At 43.2% G+C, this 15,857-nt stretch overlaps 1 protein-coding gene across 1 annotated transcript in view; it reads left to right on the forward strand.

Moving 5' to 3' along the window:
• The first annotated feature begins 6,640 nt into the window (after positions 1–6,640).
• CRACDL (CRACD like) overlaps positions 6,641–15,857 on the forward strand; it is a 49,021-nt gene continuing 39,804 nt past the window's right edge. Inside the window, exon 1 of the mRNA XM_068967361.1 lies at positions 6,641–6,710. Coding sequence (XP_068823462.1) covers positions 6,641–6,710 — 70 coding nt within the window. The remainder of the gene's footprint in view (positions 6,711–15,857) is intronic.

A 15,857-nucleotide genomic window follows, 5' to 3' on the forward strand; every position in this document is an offset into this window, starting at 1 on the left:
TGCAGCTAATGATAGAATTCTGCCAAAAACTGGGGAGAAGCCTGTGGTGAGTTAGGGTTCAGAGAGCAGGAGTGGGAGCAGCCCCCACAGGATCTTTCTTTGGATCCAGGACCCCCTTGGATTCTGTAGGCACCCAGTGCACACTGATGAGTGCTGTGTGGAGGGGGCTGGAGGCCAAGCACCCTCTGGAGTTAATGAGAACCCCTGAAGAGGCCCCCTCAGGCCCAGATTTGAAGAACAAGTTTTTCTGTTCTTGGACTTGTGCTGTCAGAGCAACAGAGTGGGAGGGGGGAGGGCAAAAGCTGGTTGAAGGAGTGTTGGGACCACTTGATCTGAACCTTGAGTTCCAGCAAGAAGCAGGAGGGATCCTGGGAGATACGGTATTTAACACATTGCTTTTCTATATAAAAGGGCTTCCCTAGTGGCTGAGATGGTAAAGAATCAGTCTGCAATGCAGGCAATCTGGTTCAATCCCTGGGTTGGGAAGATCCCCTGGAAGAGGGCATGGCAACCCACTCCAGTATCCTTGCCTGAAGAATCCCCATGGACAGAGGAGCCTGGTGGGCTACAGTCCATGAGGTCCCAAAGTGTCGGACATGACTGAGCAACTAACACTTTCTAATTAAGATTCTCCTGGCTGTTTTTTGAACTTTACTCAGGTGGGGGAACGTGTATTCAGCAGTACAGGTTATTGGGCTCAACAGAGAAGACATTCCCTTTATAATAGCTGCAGAGTGTTTGTGCCTGAAGCATCCAAGTGGAGGGGCCGGTTCTCCATCCTTGCACCCCAAAGTCTCAGGGGGTGGACATGCCTCCGTGGCCTGGAATATAGTTTCATCTGTTACTTGTAATAGCTGCAGAGTGTTTGCCCCTGAAGCATCCAAGTGGAGGGGCCGGTTCTCCGTCCTTGCACCCCAAAGTCTCAAGGGGTGGACATGCCTCCGTGGCCTGGAATATAGTTTTTCTGTTGCTTGGCAGCAGTTTTATTCATGATCCATTGAGCTATGGGGGCATTGGGAAGATCAGGGCTCATTTAGGAGCCCAGGTGTTTTCATCTCTGACACTGGTGGCTCTGAAGTGACCTGTTTGCCCAAGGAGACTGTGCCTTCATTGGACAGAATGGACCATCCCCAGGGTATACCTGTTATGTATATTCTTGTCTGCAGTTGTGCAGAGGGGTGAGCCTGTGGTGAGAAACGAGGTGTAGAAACCAACAGCCCTTCTCACCGGGTGCTTCTATATGCTGTATTCTCAGTCCCATTCAGTTAAAGTGTTACTTGGCTGTGTTTTGTAGATGAAGAAACTGAGGCTCGGCCCTCATCAGTGCTAGGGTGCAGCTTCAGCTCCAGGCCTGCCTCACTTTCAAGTCTTTTCCTTTTCTTCTGCACCATATTGACTGGTTCAGTCATTCTTGAAGGAAATCAACCCTGAATATTCATTGGAAGGACTGATGTTGAAGCGCCAATCCTTTGGGCACTTAATGTGAACAGCCGACTCATTGAACAAGTCCCTGATGCTGAGAAAGATTGAGGGCAGGAGGAGAAGGGGGTGACAGAGGATGAGCTGGCTGGACAGCATCTCACCACCAATGCAATGGACATGAACTTGGGCAAACACTGGGAAATGGTGAGGGACAGGGAGGCCTGGCGTACTGCAGCCCGTGGGGTCAGACACAACTCGGTGATTGAACACCAACAAGCACACCGTATTGCATTCTTATTCATAAGAAGACGAACGAGCAGGTTTTCAGACCTCCCACGTGCGGTGAGCCTGGCTTGCCGTCCCTTCGTCTGTGGGGTGACTTTTGCCTCCGAGCCTGAGTCTGTGAGCAGCCTTGCATCTGGTGCTGCTCTCTGCATCCGGGTCCAACGAGAAGAGCCCCGGGCTCTCCTCTAGGGTCCCCCGCCCTCCTTCCAACCTGCTCCTGACCCCCTGCCCTGGCACAAGGCTTTATCACAGCCACGTCCCTCAACCCAGGGAGCAGCACGTCAGAGCTCCTGGGTCTGTTCCACACTCAGTGGGGTGGACGCCCTCCTGCACACCCACCTCAGAGGTTTGTGCACACACTCACGTATGCCTTCACATTCTCAGCCCTTTCCAGAAAGGAGCCTTTTATAAAATGTGCGGATTTTGTGGCCAGTTTTCCATTTGAATTTTCAAAGTTTATAAATTTATAGCAGTAAAACTGTTGGGTACTGATTTCCCTCGTGGTGCAGTGGTTAAGACTTCACCTTCCAATGCAGGGGGTAAGGTTTGACCCCTGGTTGGGAAGCTAAGATCCCACGTGCCCCCTGGCCAGAGAACCAAAGCGCAAAACAGAAGCAGTACTCTAACAAATTCAATAAAGACTTTGAAAAAATATTGTGCAACAACAACAAAAAATGTGCCGAGGTGGACATTTTGAAGGTAATCGCATGGTTTCTCAAAGGCGTTAGTTGATAAATTATGGCAGCCTCAACCCCCGTTCTCTGGACTAAGATGCCCCGTCTGACCCAATGGATGGTCTCATGGGGCTCTTTCAGCCTCTGGACTCTGGCCTAATCCTAGACAGGGGCTACTCGGCAGGCGGAGCCATCTCCATGGGAGACCAGTGTCTTTTGGATTTCCCAGCTCCCCTTAAGCTTCTCTGGGGACAGCTCAGGATGCTCCTCTCCACTGGGTCAGCATCAGTCTCACACAGCCCTGCAGCCCCAGGCTTCAGAAGTGCCTTCCCATGCTGGGGATGCAGGCAACATGCATGTACAAGCTAGCATCTCTGCTTCACTGTTTTGGACCAGTTAATACATTTTTGTTGTTCTTGTTCAGTCCCTAAGTCGTGTCTGACTCTTTGTGACCGCAGGGACTGCAGCATGCCAGGCTCCTCTGTCCTCCACTGTGACCACAGAGTTTGCTCAAATTCATGTCCATTGAGTCAGTGATGCCATCCAACCATTTTGTCCTCTGCCACCCTCTTCTTCTCCTGCCTTCAATCTTTCCCAGCATCAGGGTCTTTTCCAATGAGTCAGTTCTTCGCATCAGGTGGCAAAAGTATTGGAGCTTCAACATCAGTCCTTCCAATGAATATTCAGAAGTGATTTCCTTTAGGATTGACTGGTGTGATCTCCTTGCAGTCCAAAGGACTCACAAGAGTCTCCTCCAACACCACAGTTCAAAGGCATCAATTCCTTGTTGCACCACCAAGGAAATCCCTACCCAGTAGTTTTACTGCTATAAATTTATAAACTTTGAGAATTCAAATGGAAGCTTGCCACAAAATCCACATATTTTATAAAACGCTCCTTTCTGGGCAAGGCTTGGTGCCCTTTATGAACCATCTCTCACATCCAAACGACTCCTGGAAAAACCATAGCTTTGACTATACGGACCTTTGTCGGCAAAGTGATGTCTCTGCTGTTAATAAACTTACCTGATACCTAATACAGGATCTCAATTTCAAAATGAGAATACTTAGAGTTCTTGGGGATTAAATGAGATAATTCAGTTGATAAGTCATTGCAGTTGTTAACTACAAATTCAGACAATAGAAAGCTCGAGCGCTTGTACTTTCTAGCTCACTGGCAACCATGGAAGATGGTACCCAAGGTAGTAGTTGGCACTTAACCAATCCTCACCATTTTTATTCTCCTTGCTCCTTGTATTTTTCTGCTTTCCCTTCTCTACTGCATCTTCCTTCAAATACTCTGGTAGCTGCCCCTTCCCCTATAGTAACTTTAAGCAGCAGGAGTCTATGGGATCAAGGATTCTGATGGAGTTTGCATTCAATCTGTAGATTGCTTTGGGTAGTATGGACATCATAACAATAATAAGTCTTTCGTTCTATGAACATGGGATGTCTTTGCACTTACTGACATTATTTTCAGTCTTTTGGCAACATGTTTTAGTTTTCAGGGTATAAGTCCTTTGTCTCTTTGCTTAAATTTATTCCTAAGTACTTTATTCTTTTTGATACTATTGTAAATGAAATTACTTTTTGAATTTCCTTTTTGGATTGTTCATTGTTATTTTATAGAAACAACTGATTTTTGTGTGTTCATTTTGTGTTCTGCAGCTTTGCTGAATTCATGTATTTCTTCTAATAGTTTTTTGTTTGTAGGGTGTGGATCTTTAGGATATAAGATCATTTCATCTATGAACAGATATAATTTAATTTTTTCCTTTTCAACTTGTATGCCTTTTATTTATTTTTCTTGTCTATGTGCTCCAGCTAGAACTTTAGTACTGTGTTGAGTAGATATGGTGAGAGTGTCTTGTTCCTGATGTTAGAGGAAAAATTCAGTTTTTCACTGTTGAGTATGATGTTAGCTGTGGCCTTTTCATATATGGCCTTATTACATCGAGGTAGTTTTCCTTTATTTCTAGTTTTTAAAATTTTTTGTCATAAAAGGTGTTGAGTTTTGTCAAATGGCTTTTTTGCATCAGTTGAAATGATCATATTTTTTTTTTCTTCATCCTGTTGCTCCAACATTTTTGTAAAGTCAAATTATATCAAAATCAGGAAGCAAGGCTTATGAATGCTTATTCACCTTTTAAGGAGTTGGCTGATCAGGGATGGACTGTTTGACATTAATATTAAAGGAGACCTAAACATTAGACTCAACTCTAGCGAAGACCTGCAACTTCTTTCCTCTGTTAAATATTTTTTAAAAATTTCTCCCATCATTTCCTATTGTGTACTGTGTATAAGTGATAAATGTTAATTCATTAGTTAAATATTTTAGCTCCCTTTTAAAGTGGGAAAATTCATAATGATTGCCAATAAGAAATAGCTTTCCAAGTAAATGATGAGTTAGTCTGTGTAGGATAGAATGTGCTGTTTTAAAAGTTAGCTATGGGGACTTCCTGCTAATTCAGGGGACACAGGTTCGATTCCTGATCTGGGAAGATCCCACGTGCTCGCCAGACAGCTAAGCCCCTGTGCCACAACTACCGAGCCTTCGTTCTAGAGCCCACGCGCTGCAGCTGCTGGAGCCCTCTTGCTCCAGAGCCTGTGCTCCGCAACAAGCGAAGCTGCCGCAGTGAGAGGCCTGCAGCCCCTGCTCCCTGCAAGCAGAGAAAGCCCATACACAGCAGTGAAGACCCAGCACAGCCAAAATAAACATATTAATTTCTTTAAAAAGTCAGCTATGGGAGGCAGGGGCACAGCTCAGTACTCTCTGGCAGGAATATTGGCCAGTAATCATTTTGCAGCCCACCAGGCTCTTCCATCCATGGGATTTTCCAAGCAAGAGTACTGGAGTGGGTTGCCATTGCCTTCTCCTCCATGAAAAGTCAGAGGTTTTTAATTTAGGAAGAAGCCAAGTCCTTATGGATTAAAGGATGATAGTGTCTGGGATGATTCACTTTGAAATGACCTGGCGGAAGTGGGAGGGGATAAGGGGTTAAGATGAGCAAGAGTCATATGTATTAGGTTCATTACACATTCTGTGTACTTTCGTTTGAAATTTTTCATAAAAAGTTCTAAAAAGAAATAAGGTAAATAAATGATGGTGCAGCATCCAATCCAAACATAATGTAGCCATTACAATAACACATCAAGGATTTTACTGATGTGGGATAAGAAAATCAGGAAGTCAGTCTTACTAATGTGGTGCATGTGTGCTTGGCACATAAATATTTGCATAGAAAAATATTGGAAGGAAAAATATTAAAACATTGGCTGTGGTTAGTCTTCCTTGATTGGTGAGATAGTGATTTTCTTTCTCTGTGTCTTTCAAACTTCCTACAGTGAACAAGAGAAAAACGTAATTTCTTTTTTTTAAATATTAATTTATTTATTTTAATTGGAGGTTAATTACTTTACAATGTTGTATTGGTTTTGCCATGCATCAACATGAATCTGCCACAGGTATACACGTGTTCCCCATCCTGAACCCCCCTCCCACCTCCCTCCCCATACCATCCCTCTGGGTCGTCCCAGTGCACCAGCCCCAAGCATCCAGTATCATGCGTCAAACCTGGACTGGCGATTCGTTTCATATATGTAATTTCTGTTTAAGTTTTCTTAGGTTGGATTACAATTGCTTTACAGTGTTGTGTTGGTTTCTGCCGTACGGCAGCACGAGTCGGCTGTGTGCACACATGCGTCCCCTCACTCCTGAGCCTCCCTCCCACCCCCGCACCGCAGCCCTCTAGGTCCTCACAGAGCACCGAGCTGAGCTCTGTGTGCTGCCCAGCAGCGTGCCACGGGCTGGCTGTTTTACATGCGGTGGTGTAGATGCACCGGTGCTCCCCTCTCAGCTCCTCCCGCCCTCTCCTTCCCCCGCTGTGTCCACAAGTCTGTCCTCTCTGTCTGCGTCCCTATTCCTGCCCTGCAGATAGGTTCATCAGGGCATAGATTCCATATTAATACCCAGCGTTTGAGCAAAACATAATTTCTGAAAATTTTCCTTTCAAAGAAAGAAACCAAATCTGCATTGTATAAATTGGTGAAGCTTTCCCAGCTTTCTGTTTTCCATTAAATGGGTCTGGTCAGTGGTTAGATAAACACTGATGTGGTTACGAATCTTGAGCCCTGGACCTGTTTTTTGGCCTCTGTCTTTGCCAGGGTCATGGGCAAAAGTCAGTCACCATCTCAGTCATTAGCTTCAGTTAGACTTGTTCCTCTCACATGGCTTTCTCCCTGATTTTTAGTGAGCTGGACATGATTTCCACGAGGGTGATGGACATTAAGCTTCGGGAGGCTGCAGAAGGCCTTGGGGAGGACAGCACAGGTAAGGCCTTCTTTCACTCTCCCTGCCCTGGGAGGACCCTTGTTGGGTTGTGGGGCTGGCACAGGGGCTTCCGAAGAAGGGCTCCAGGTTCTCCGCGTGGAGAGTGGGTTCAGTTCAGGGTGTTCAGACACCCCCAGACGCCTCCCAGGGGCTGGAGAGCCCGTCCAAGACTGTGGATGGCCACTTGAGGGCCGTGCTCCTTTGCTTCTCCATCAGACACACCAGGGACAACGTGTGTGTATGTGTGTATGTGTGTGTGTGTGTGTGAGAGAGAGACCAAGAGAGAGATTAAGTCCTTTTCCTCGTTCTTGAAGGTGAACATATCCCTGGGTTTAGTTGACAGAAGCAGAGGAAGAGAGAGGCAATGGAATCATTCCTCATCCAGGAACATCCAGAGGTTTCAGTGAGACATTGGGCAAAGTCTTGGATGGTCTAAACATCCAGAAGAAATAACTGTATCAAGAGAGAGCCTTTGGTGCCTCTTTTATGGCTTTTATGCTCCTTCCAGAGACCTTTATTGTGCTTTTCTATGGAGCTGAATTCCAAGTCCATGAATCATCATCTCAAAACACTCCACAAGTTACCCAGTTATGTGGTTGGTTTACTGGTATCTGTAGATTGCTCTGTGTGTCTTGATAGAGGTGGAAAATTGACCTTAGGAAACACATGTGATCTCCCCACATGAGCCTCATATCAGCTATTTGTATTCACCTTTTTTTTTGTGGCAGAGGTTTCCATTTCTCTCTCTGTTATTTTAAGTCAAAGTACTAGTAGTGATTGTCTTTAGGTAGTTCAGGTGAACAGCTTCCAAAAATATTAAACCCTAGCTCTTAACTCTTAGCTTCAGATACTAATTTCATTAAAGACTTTGTTTCATATAATACAGATAGATTTTTCTTATTATCCTATATATTAGGATTACTTTTTTCTCTCACATTTCAGTACATGCAGTGGTGATTTTCTTTTCAACAAATGGTGCTAAAGCAGTTGGACATTCGTATGTTAAAAAAAAATGAAATTTGAAAGTTCACAGTTGGTTTGAATTCAAATGAGGGTACAAAAATTAATTCAAATGTATAATCAGCATAAATGTAATACTATAAATCTTTTATTAAAAGAAAACATAGGAGCAAATATTTATAACCTAGGATTAGATAAGAGTTCTTAGATACGATACCTCAGACTCTAAAAGAAAAGGTTGATAAATGGAACTTTCTCAAAATTTAAAACTTTTGTTCTGTGAAAGATACTGTTAAGAAAATGGAAAGTCAAGTCACAAACTGGGAGAAAATATTTACAAATCACATTTGACAAGAGCACTCAAAATTTGACAGTAAGAAAACTAACAACCCAATTAAAAATAGGTAAAGAATTTTTAAAGATGTTCTACTTAGGATATGCAAGTGGCAAAAAGCACATGACAAAGCACTTAACATCAATAGCCATGAGTTAGTGCAAATTAAAGCTATGATCAGATACCACCATACACCGATTAGAATGGGGAAAAAACCAACAGAAACACACTTGACAGCAGCAAATGCTAGGAGAACTCAAAGCAGCTGAAACCCTCTTACACTGCCGATGAAAATGCAAATGGTACAGCCACTTTGGAAAGTACTTGTCAGTTTCTTGTAAAATTAAACACGCACTTAGTCTATGATTCGCCAGTCTGACTCCTAGGTATTTACCTAAGAGAAATGAAACCGTATGGTTACACAAAAGCCTATGGCAGTTTTACTTTTGTTTACCACTTTGTTTATATCTATACAATGGAACCAACTCTTTGGGACCCCATGGACTATAGCCTGCCTGCCAGGCTCCTCTGTCCATGGAATTCTCCAGGCAAGTATACCAGAATACCAGAATGGGTTGCCGTTTCCTGCTCCAGAGGATCTTCCTGACCCAGGGATGGAACCCGCGTCTCCTGCATCTCCTGCCTTGGTAGGCGAATTCTTTATCCACTCTCCCACCTGGGAAGCCCCATGCAATGGAACAGTACTCAGCAGTAGGTAGGAACAAGCTGTTGATTGATGTAACAACATGGAGGAATCTCTAGCGTGTGGTGATAAGTTTAAAAAGCCGAATCAAAAGGATGCATGCTGTCTGAATGACTCTGGAAAAGGAAAAACAATAAGAGCAGAGAAGATATTAGTGGTTTCCAGGGGTTAAAGATAGGGGAAAGGTTGACTATAAAAGACAGCACAAGAGGGTGATGTGTAATTTTGGTGGTGATTATTCAACTCTGTGTACCCCTGAAAGAGTTAATTTTATTAATAAAAATTTTAAAACAACTTTCAAATGATGTACAGTAAGTCCCCTACATACAAACCTTCAACTTTCAACTTTCAAAGATGGGAACGTGTGTGCCACCCCCTGTATGGCAGCTGTTGTACTTTTTAAGGTACTGTGCTGTAATTTTGGACTTCCCTGGTGGCTCAATAGTAAAGAATCCACCTGCAATGCAGAAAACACAGGAGACACGGGTTCAGTCCCTGGGTTAGGAGGATCCCCTGGAGGGGGGCACAGAACTCACTCCAGTGCTCTTGCCTGAAGAATCCCATGGACAGAGAATCCTGGTGGCCTACAGTCTGCAGGGCCGCAAAGAGTCGGACACAACTGAAGTGACTCAGCACAGACATGCACGCATGCGCTATTAATAATAGCCAATTGTGTTAGTTGGGGTCCTAGGCTAACTTTGTTGAACTTGTGAACGAAAAGTTTACTTATGAACACATTCTTGGAACAGAACTCATTAGTATGTAAAGGGGCTGGATTTGAAAAATAATCAAGTGGGTTTTTTAGAAATAAGTAAAACTTTTACGATGAAAGATTCAATTGATGAGTTTATTAGCAGATTATATCAGCTTGAGGGAGATCACAAGGAAGTACACAGAATGTATCATAAGACAGTAAAAGGAAGGAAAATACAGAAAGAGGACAAGAAGCATGGAGATAAATGAAAGGGTATAACGTGCATTTGAGCACTGTCTTAGGAGAGGAGAGCATAGCTGAGAATTTTCTGGAATTCAGTTAAAAAAAAAAAAAAAAGATGATCCAATCTACAGATTTAACAAACTGAATGACTCCCAGGAAGGATAAATAAAAGGAAATCCACAAAGAATGAAAAAAGACAAAAGTGAAAAATCTTAAAATTAGTCTGAGAGAAAAAAAAAAAAAGGACCTTAAGAGGAGCAAGAAACTGAATTCTTGACCACACAACAGAAGCCACAAAACAGTAAAATGATGTCTTCAATATTATTAAAAGAATAACTTAGAAAAAGTAACTGCCAACCTAGAATGTGAAACCTAGAAAAACGATGTTTCAGGAAGGAGCTTCAGGAATAAAGTCATTTTCAGATAAACAAAAACTGAGTTTGTCACCAGGAGATCCTCAGATTCCAAAGGAATCTGCCTTCAGGCAGAAGGAAAATCATACTCTGTGGAGGGTCTGGACAAAGAAGGAGTGGCAAGCAGAGAAGATAAGAAACAAGCAGACACATCCAAGCAAACATGGAGGGACTTCCCTGGCGGTCCAGTGGTTAAGATTCTGCGCTTCCAACGCAGAGGGCACAGGTTCAATCCCTGGTCCCAGAACTAAGATTCCACCTGATGTGTGGCATGGCCAAAAACTAAACAAAATAAAAATTTAGCAATAAACAAAAGCAAATGAATATGGAATAGTATCTGTGAATTTTTAAAGATCAGAATGAAAACAGTAGGGTATTAAATAAGATGAAAGTATTCTAACTGACTAAAGAAATGACTTATTTGAAAAGACCCTGATGCTGGGAAAGATTGAAGGCAGGAGAAGGGGACGACAGAGGATGAGATGGTTGGATGGCATCACCTACTCAATGGACATGAGTTTGAGTAAACTCTGGGAGTTGGTGATGGACAGGGAGGCCTGGTGTGCTGTAGTCCATGGTGTCGCAAAGAGTTGGACATGACTGAGCGACTGAACTGAACTGAACTGATTCTAACTTTCTTATTTTGTTCCATAATAGAATGTGTAGTATAATTTCTAGGGTAACCCCTGAAAGAACAGAGATAAAAGACAAAGTTTACAAACTAGAAGTGGGAAAAAATGGAATGTTCTTTTAAAGTCAGTTAATCCAAAAGACAGAAAGAAAGATTTTAAAAGACCACAAAGATGGTAGACTTGTTTTTTATTAACATGGCAGTAACTAGAGTAAGGGCTTCCCAAGTGCCTCAGCTGGTAAAGAACCCACCTGCAATGTGGGAGACTTGGGTTTGATCCCTGGGTTGGAAAGATCCCCTGGAGAAGGGAAAAGCTACCCACCCCAGTATTCTTGCCTAGAGAGCAGTCCATGGGATTGAAAAGAGTCAGACCTGACTGAGCGGCTTTCACTTTCAAGTGATTCACTGGTAAGGAAGCTGCCTGCCAATGCAGGAGAAGTGAGTTTGAGCCCTGGGTGGGGAAGGTCTCGTGGAGGAGGAAATGGCAACCCACTCCAGTATTCCTGGCTGGGAGATCCCATGGAGAGGAGTCTGGTGGGCTGCAGTGCATGCGGTTTCAAAAGAGTTGGACGTGACTTTGCGACTAAACAACAGCAAACTAGTGGAAGTGGCAGTAGCTAATTATACTCATGCTCCAGTCAGAAGTTAAAGGCCAGATTGGTTTTCTGAAACTCTGGTGGTGGTTTAGTCGCTGAGTTGTGTCTGACTCTGTGACCCCATGGACCCCTCCAGGCTCTTCTGTCCATGGGATTCTCCAGGCAAGAATAACTAGAGCGGTTTGCCATTTCCTTCTCCAGAGGATCTTCCCGACCCAGGGATGGTACTTGTGTCTCCTGCATTGAAGGCAGATTCTTCACCACTGAGCCACCAGGGAAACCCACTCTAAAACTCTAAATCTCTTAAATATAAGGATTCGAAAAGTTTTAAGATAAAAGGGTGGAAGAAAATGAAACGTACTAACACTGGGCCAAAGGAAGCTGGAATGGTTCTATCAATAGCAATCAAAATTAAGTTTAAGGCAAAAAGCATTACTATTAATAAAGAGGGGCATTTCACAAAAGGTTCACTTCTACAGGAGGATATTAATTCTACCTTTCTATGACATTTATCTGGAGAAGAAAATGGCAACCCACTCCAGTGTTCTTGCTTGGAAAATCCCACGGACGGAGGAGCCTGGTAGGCTGCAGTCCATGGGATCGCTAAGAGTCGAACACGGCTGAGCAACTTCACTTTCACTTTTCACTTTCATGCACTGGAGAAGGAAATGGCAACCCACTCCAGTGTTCTCGCCTGGAGACTCCCAGGGACAGGGGAGCCTGGTGGGCTGCCGTCTGTGGGGTCGCACAGAGTCGGACACGACTGAAACGACTTCGTAGATGACATTTATCAACATAATGTCCAAAGTTATAGAGTAGAAATTGGCAGTTAAGTAAAAAGATAACTCTACAATCAAACTGGATTATTTTTAATACACCTAATTGATAGGACAAGTGTATTAAAAATTAAAGACATAAAGTACATGGACAGCACAATTAAAAAGAAAAAGACCTTGTCCTAATTGATGTGTGTGGGCCAGTGAAGAGAATACATTATTTTCAAGCACTCTAGGAGCATTTTCAAATTTATGGTAAGCCATAAAGCAAGTCTGAACAAATTTCAATGGATTCAAATCATGTAGTGTGTTCACTGACCGCAATGCAATTAAGCTAGAGTTCAATAACAAAGATTATAAGAAAATTCCCAAGTGCTTGGATATTAAGACATACTTTTCTAAATAACCTATAGGTCTAAGAAGGTATTATAATGAAAATTAGAAAATATTTTACCAAATATAAAGAAACTACATATCAGAACATGTGAACGCAGCTAAAATAGATTTAGCAGAAAATGTGTTTCCTTGAAGGTGAAAGTGTTGGCCGATCATTTGTGTCTGACTCTTTGCAACCCCATGGGCTATAGCCCACCAGGCTCCTCTGTCCATGGAATTCTCCAGGCAAGGATACTGAAGTGGGTCGCCATTTCATTCTCCAGGGGATCTTCCCAACCCAAGGATTGAACCAGGGTTTCATGCATTATGAGCAGATTCTTTACCATCTGAGCCACCAGGGAAGCTATATTGCCTTAAATGTGTGTGTATATTATAAAAACAGAGAACCTAAAAATTAATTAGCTAAGTATTCATCTCACTTCAGTTCAGTTGCTCAGTCATGTCCGACTCTTTGTGACCCCATGAAAGATAGCAAAGTAAACCCAAAGGAAAGTAGGAGAAAGGAAAGAAAAACTAACACAGAAATTAGTGAAATTTAAAAAATATTGCATTCATATTGTTAATGCAATAAAAATATTGCACTAAATTTTTAGTGCAAAAATCTTGCACTTATTCTTTTCTCATGTGAAAAGAATTAACAAAGCCAGACTTTTTTTTTTAAGGCAAATGAAATTGACAAACTTCCTATGTGATTGATCCAGGAGAAAAGGAGGTGCAGATAATACCAGGGCCAAGAAAAGGGGGCTATATTATAGATAGTACAGATGCTAAAGTAAAAGGCTGTTATTAATAACTGTATGCCAATACATGTGAAAATGTGTGAACCTAGAGTCTGTCATACAGAGTTACATTGTCAGAGAAAAACAAATAATCATATATTAACACATTATATGAACCGGAGAAAAGTGGTACTGATGAACTTATTTGCAGGGCAGGAATAGTGATGCAGACAGAGAGAATGGAATTGTGGACAGAGTGGGGAAGAGAGAGTGGGAAGAACTGAGAGGGTAACACTGAAATATATACACTCAGTTCAGTTCAGTTCAGTTCAGTCGCTCAGTCTTGTCCGACTCTTTGCGACCCCATGAATCGCAGCACGCCAGGCCTCCCTGTCCATCACCAACTCCCGGAGTTCACTCAGATTCACGTCCATCGAGTCAGTGATGCCATCCAGCCATCTCATCCTCGGTCGTCCCCTTCTCCTCCTGCCCCCAGTCCCTCCCAGCATCAGAGTCTTTTCCAATGAGTCAACTCTTTGCATGAGGTGGCCAAAGTACTGGAGTTTCAGCTTTAGCATCATTCCCTCCAAAGAAATCCCAGGGTTGATCTCCTTCAGAATGGACTGGTTGGATCTCCTTGCAGTCCAGGGGACTCGCAAGAGTCTTCTCCAACACCACACTTCAAAAGCATCAATTCTTTGGCGCTCAGCCTTCTTCACAGTCCAACTCTCACATCCATACATGACCACAGGAAAATCCATAGCCTTGACTAGATGGACCTTTGTTGGCAAAGTAATGTCTCTGCTTTTCAATATGCTATCTAGGTTGGTCATAACTTTTCTTCCAAGGAGTAAGTGTCTTTTAATTTCATGGCTGCAGTCACCATCTGCAGTGATTTTGGAGCCCAAGAAAATAAAGTCTGACACTGTTTCCACTGTTTCCCCATCTATTTCCCATGAAGTGATGGGACCAGATGCCATGATCTTCGTTTTCTGAATGCTGAGCTTTAAGCCAACTTTTTCACTCTCCTCTTTCACTTTCATCAAGAGGCTTTTAGTTCCTCTTCACTTTCTGCCATAAGGGTGGTGTCATCTGCATATCTGAGGCTATTGATATTTCTCCCGGCAATCTTGATTCCAGCTTGTGCTTCTTCCGGCCCAGCGTTTCTCATGATGGAGTCTGCATATAAGTTAAATAAGCAGGGTGACAATATACACTACCGTGTATGAAATAGACAGCTAGTGGAAAGCTGCTGTATAGCACAGGGGGCTCAGCTCGGTGCTCTGTGATGACCTAGAGGTGTGTGGTGGGGGGGGCGGCTGGGAGGGAGGCTCAAGAAAGAGGATATATATATTTACATATAGCTGGTTCACGATGTTGCACAGCAGAAACTAACACAACATTGTAAATCTACTATATCCCAACTACAAAATAAACAATAAAATAAAATTAGTGATGAACCTGGGGGAAAAAAATGAAAAAAGCAGATAGTTAGAAAAATAAAATAATAAAATGAGTTCAAGAAGCAGGAAACCCAGACAGTTCCTATAACCATTAAAGAAATTAAATTAAAAAGCCTAGTAGGTGAACAGATACAACACACAGGCCCCCACTGTATGGCCAACTAATCACGACAAATCAAAGTGTTCAGCCACTATACTGATCTTTGTAGCCACTCCCTTTAATCCCGAAGCACTATCTTCAACTGTAAAGGACTGTGAGGCTGCATGTTTGTTCCACCCTTCTAGGATGCATATCTACCTGTCAACTGACAAAGGCCAGGTAGTGTCCCATGATTCAGAAAACTCTGAGGAGCCTTTCCAAATAATAAGCTCTCTCTGAGGCCCATCAGGCTTCCCTGATAGCTCAGTTGGTAAAGAATCCGCCTGCAATGTGGGAAATCTGGGTTTGATCCCTGGGTTGGGAAGATCTCCTGGAGAAGGAAAAAGCTACCCACTCCAGTATTCTTGGGCTTTCCTTGTGGCTCAGCTGGTAAAGAATCTGCCTGCAATGCGGGAGACCTGGGTTCGATCCCTGGGTTGGGAAGATTCCCTGGAGAAGAGAAAGGCTACCCTACCCACTCCAGTATTCTGGCCTGGAGAATTCCATCGACTGTACAGTCCATGGGGTCGCAAAGAGTCAGACACGACTGAGCGAAGACCCATCAGTTAATAGCATGAACATTTTGAGGTTATAAAGGTTAAGGAAACTTCCACTAGAAGTTAAGAAAGGGTTTCCTGGATGGCCCAGTAGTTGAGAATACACCTGCCAATGCAAGGGACAGGGCTTCCATCCCTGGTCTGGGAAGACTCCATAGGCCCTGGGGCAGCTAAGCCCTTCAAAGCCCTAGAGCCCTGGCGCCGTGCTCCCCAGGAGGGACCACTGCAGTGAGAAGCCTGAGCACCACAAGTAGAGAGTAGCCCTGTTCCTGCCACTGGAGAAAGATGGCAAGACCCGGCACAGCCAAAACGTAATTAATTAAATAACACGTTAAAAAAGAAGTTAAGAAAACTTGACTGAACTGAGTAACACTTTAAAAAAGAAGTTAAGGAAAGGTGACTGTAGAACTCATTTCTTTTGGGGTACGGATATACTCCCCTTAAGGTAATACAGTAGGTACTCCTGCTATAGGATAATCCTAAGAAATTCTCCACGTGAAGGCAAGATCATGTAAACTTCCCA

Source organism: Capricornis sumatraensis, chromosome 1 (assembly GCF_032405125.1).
Source record: "Capricornis sumatraensis isolate serow.1 chromosome 1, serow.2, whole genome shotgun sequence".
In the NCBI taxonomy this organism is placed as follows: Eukaryota; Metazoa; Chordata; class Mammalia; order Artiodactyla; family Bovidae; genus Capricornis; species Capricornis sumatraensis.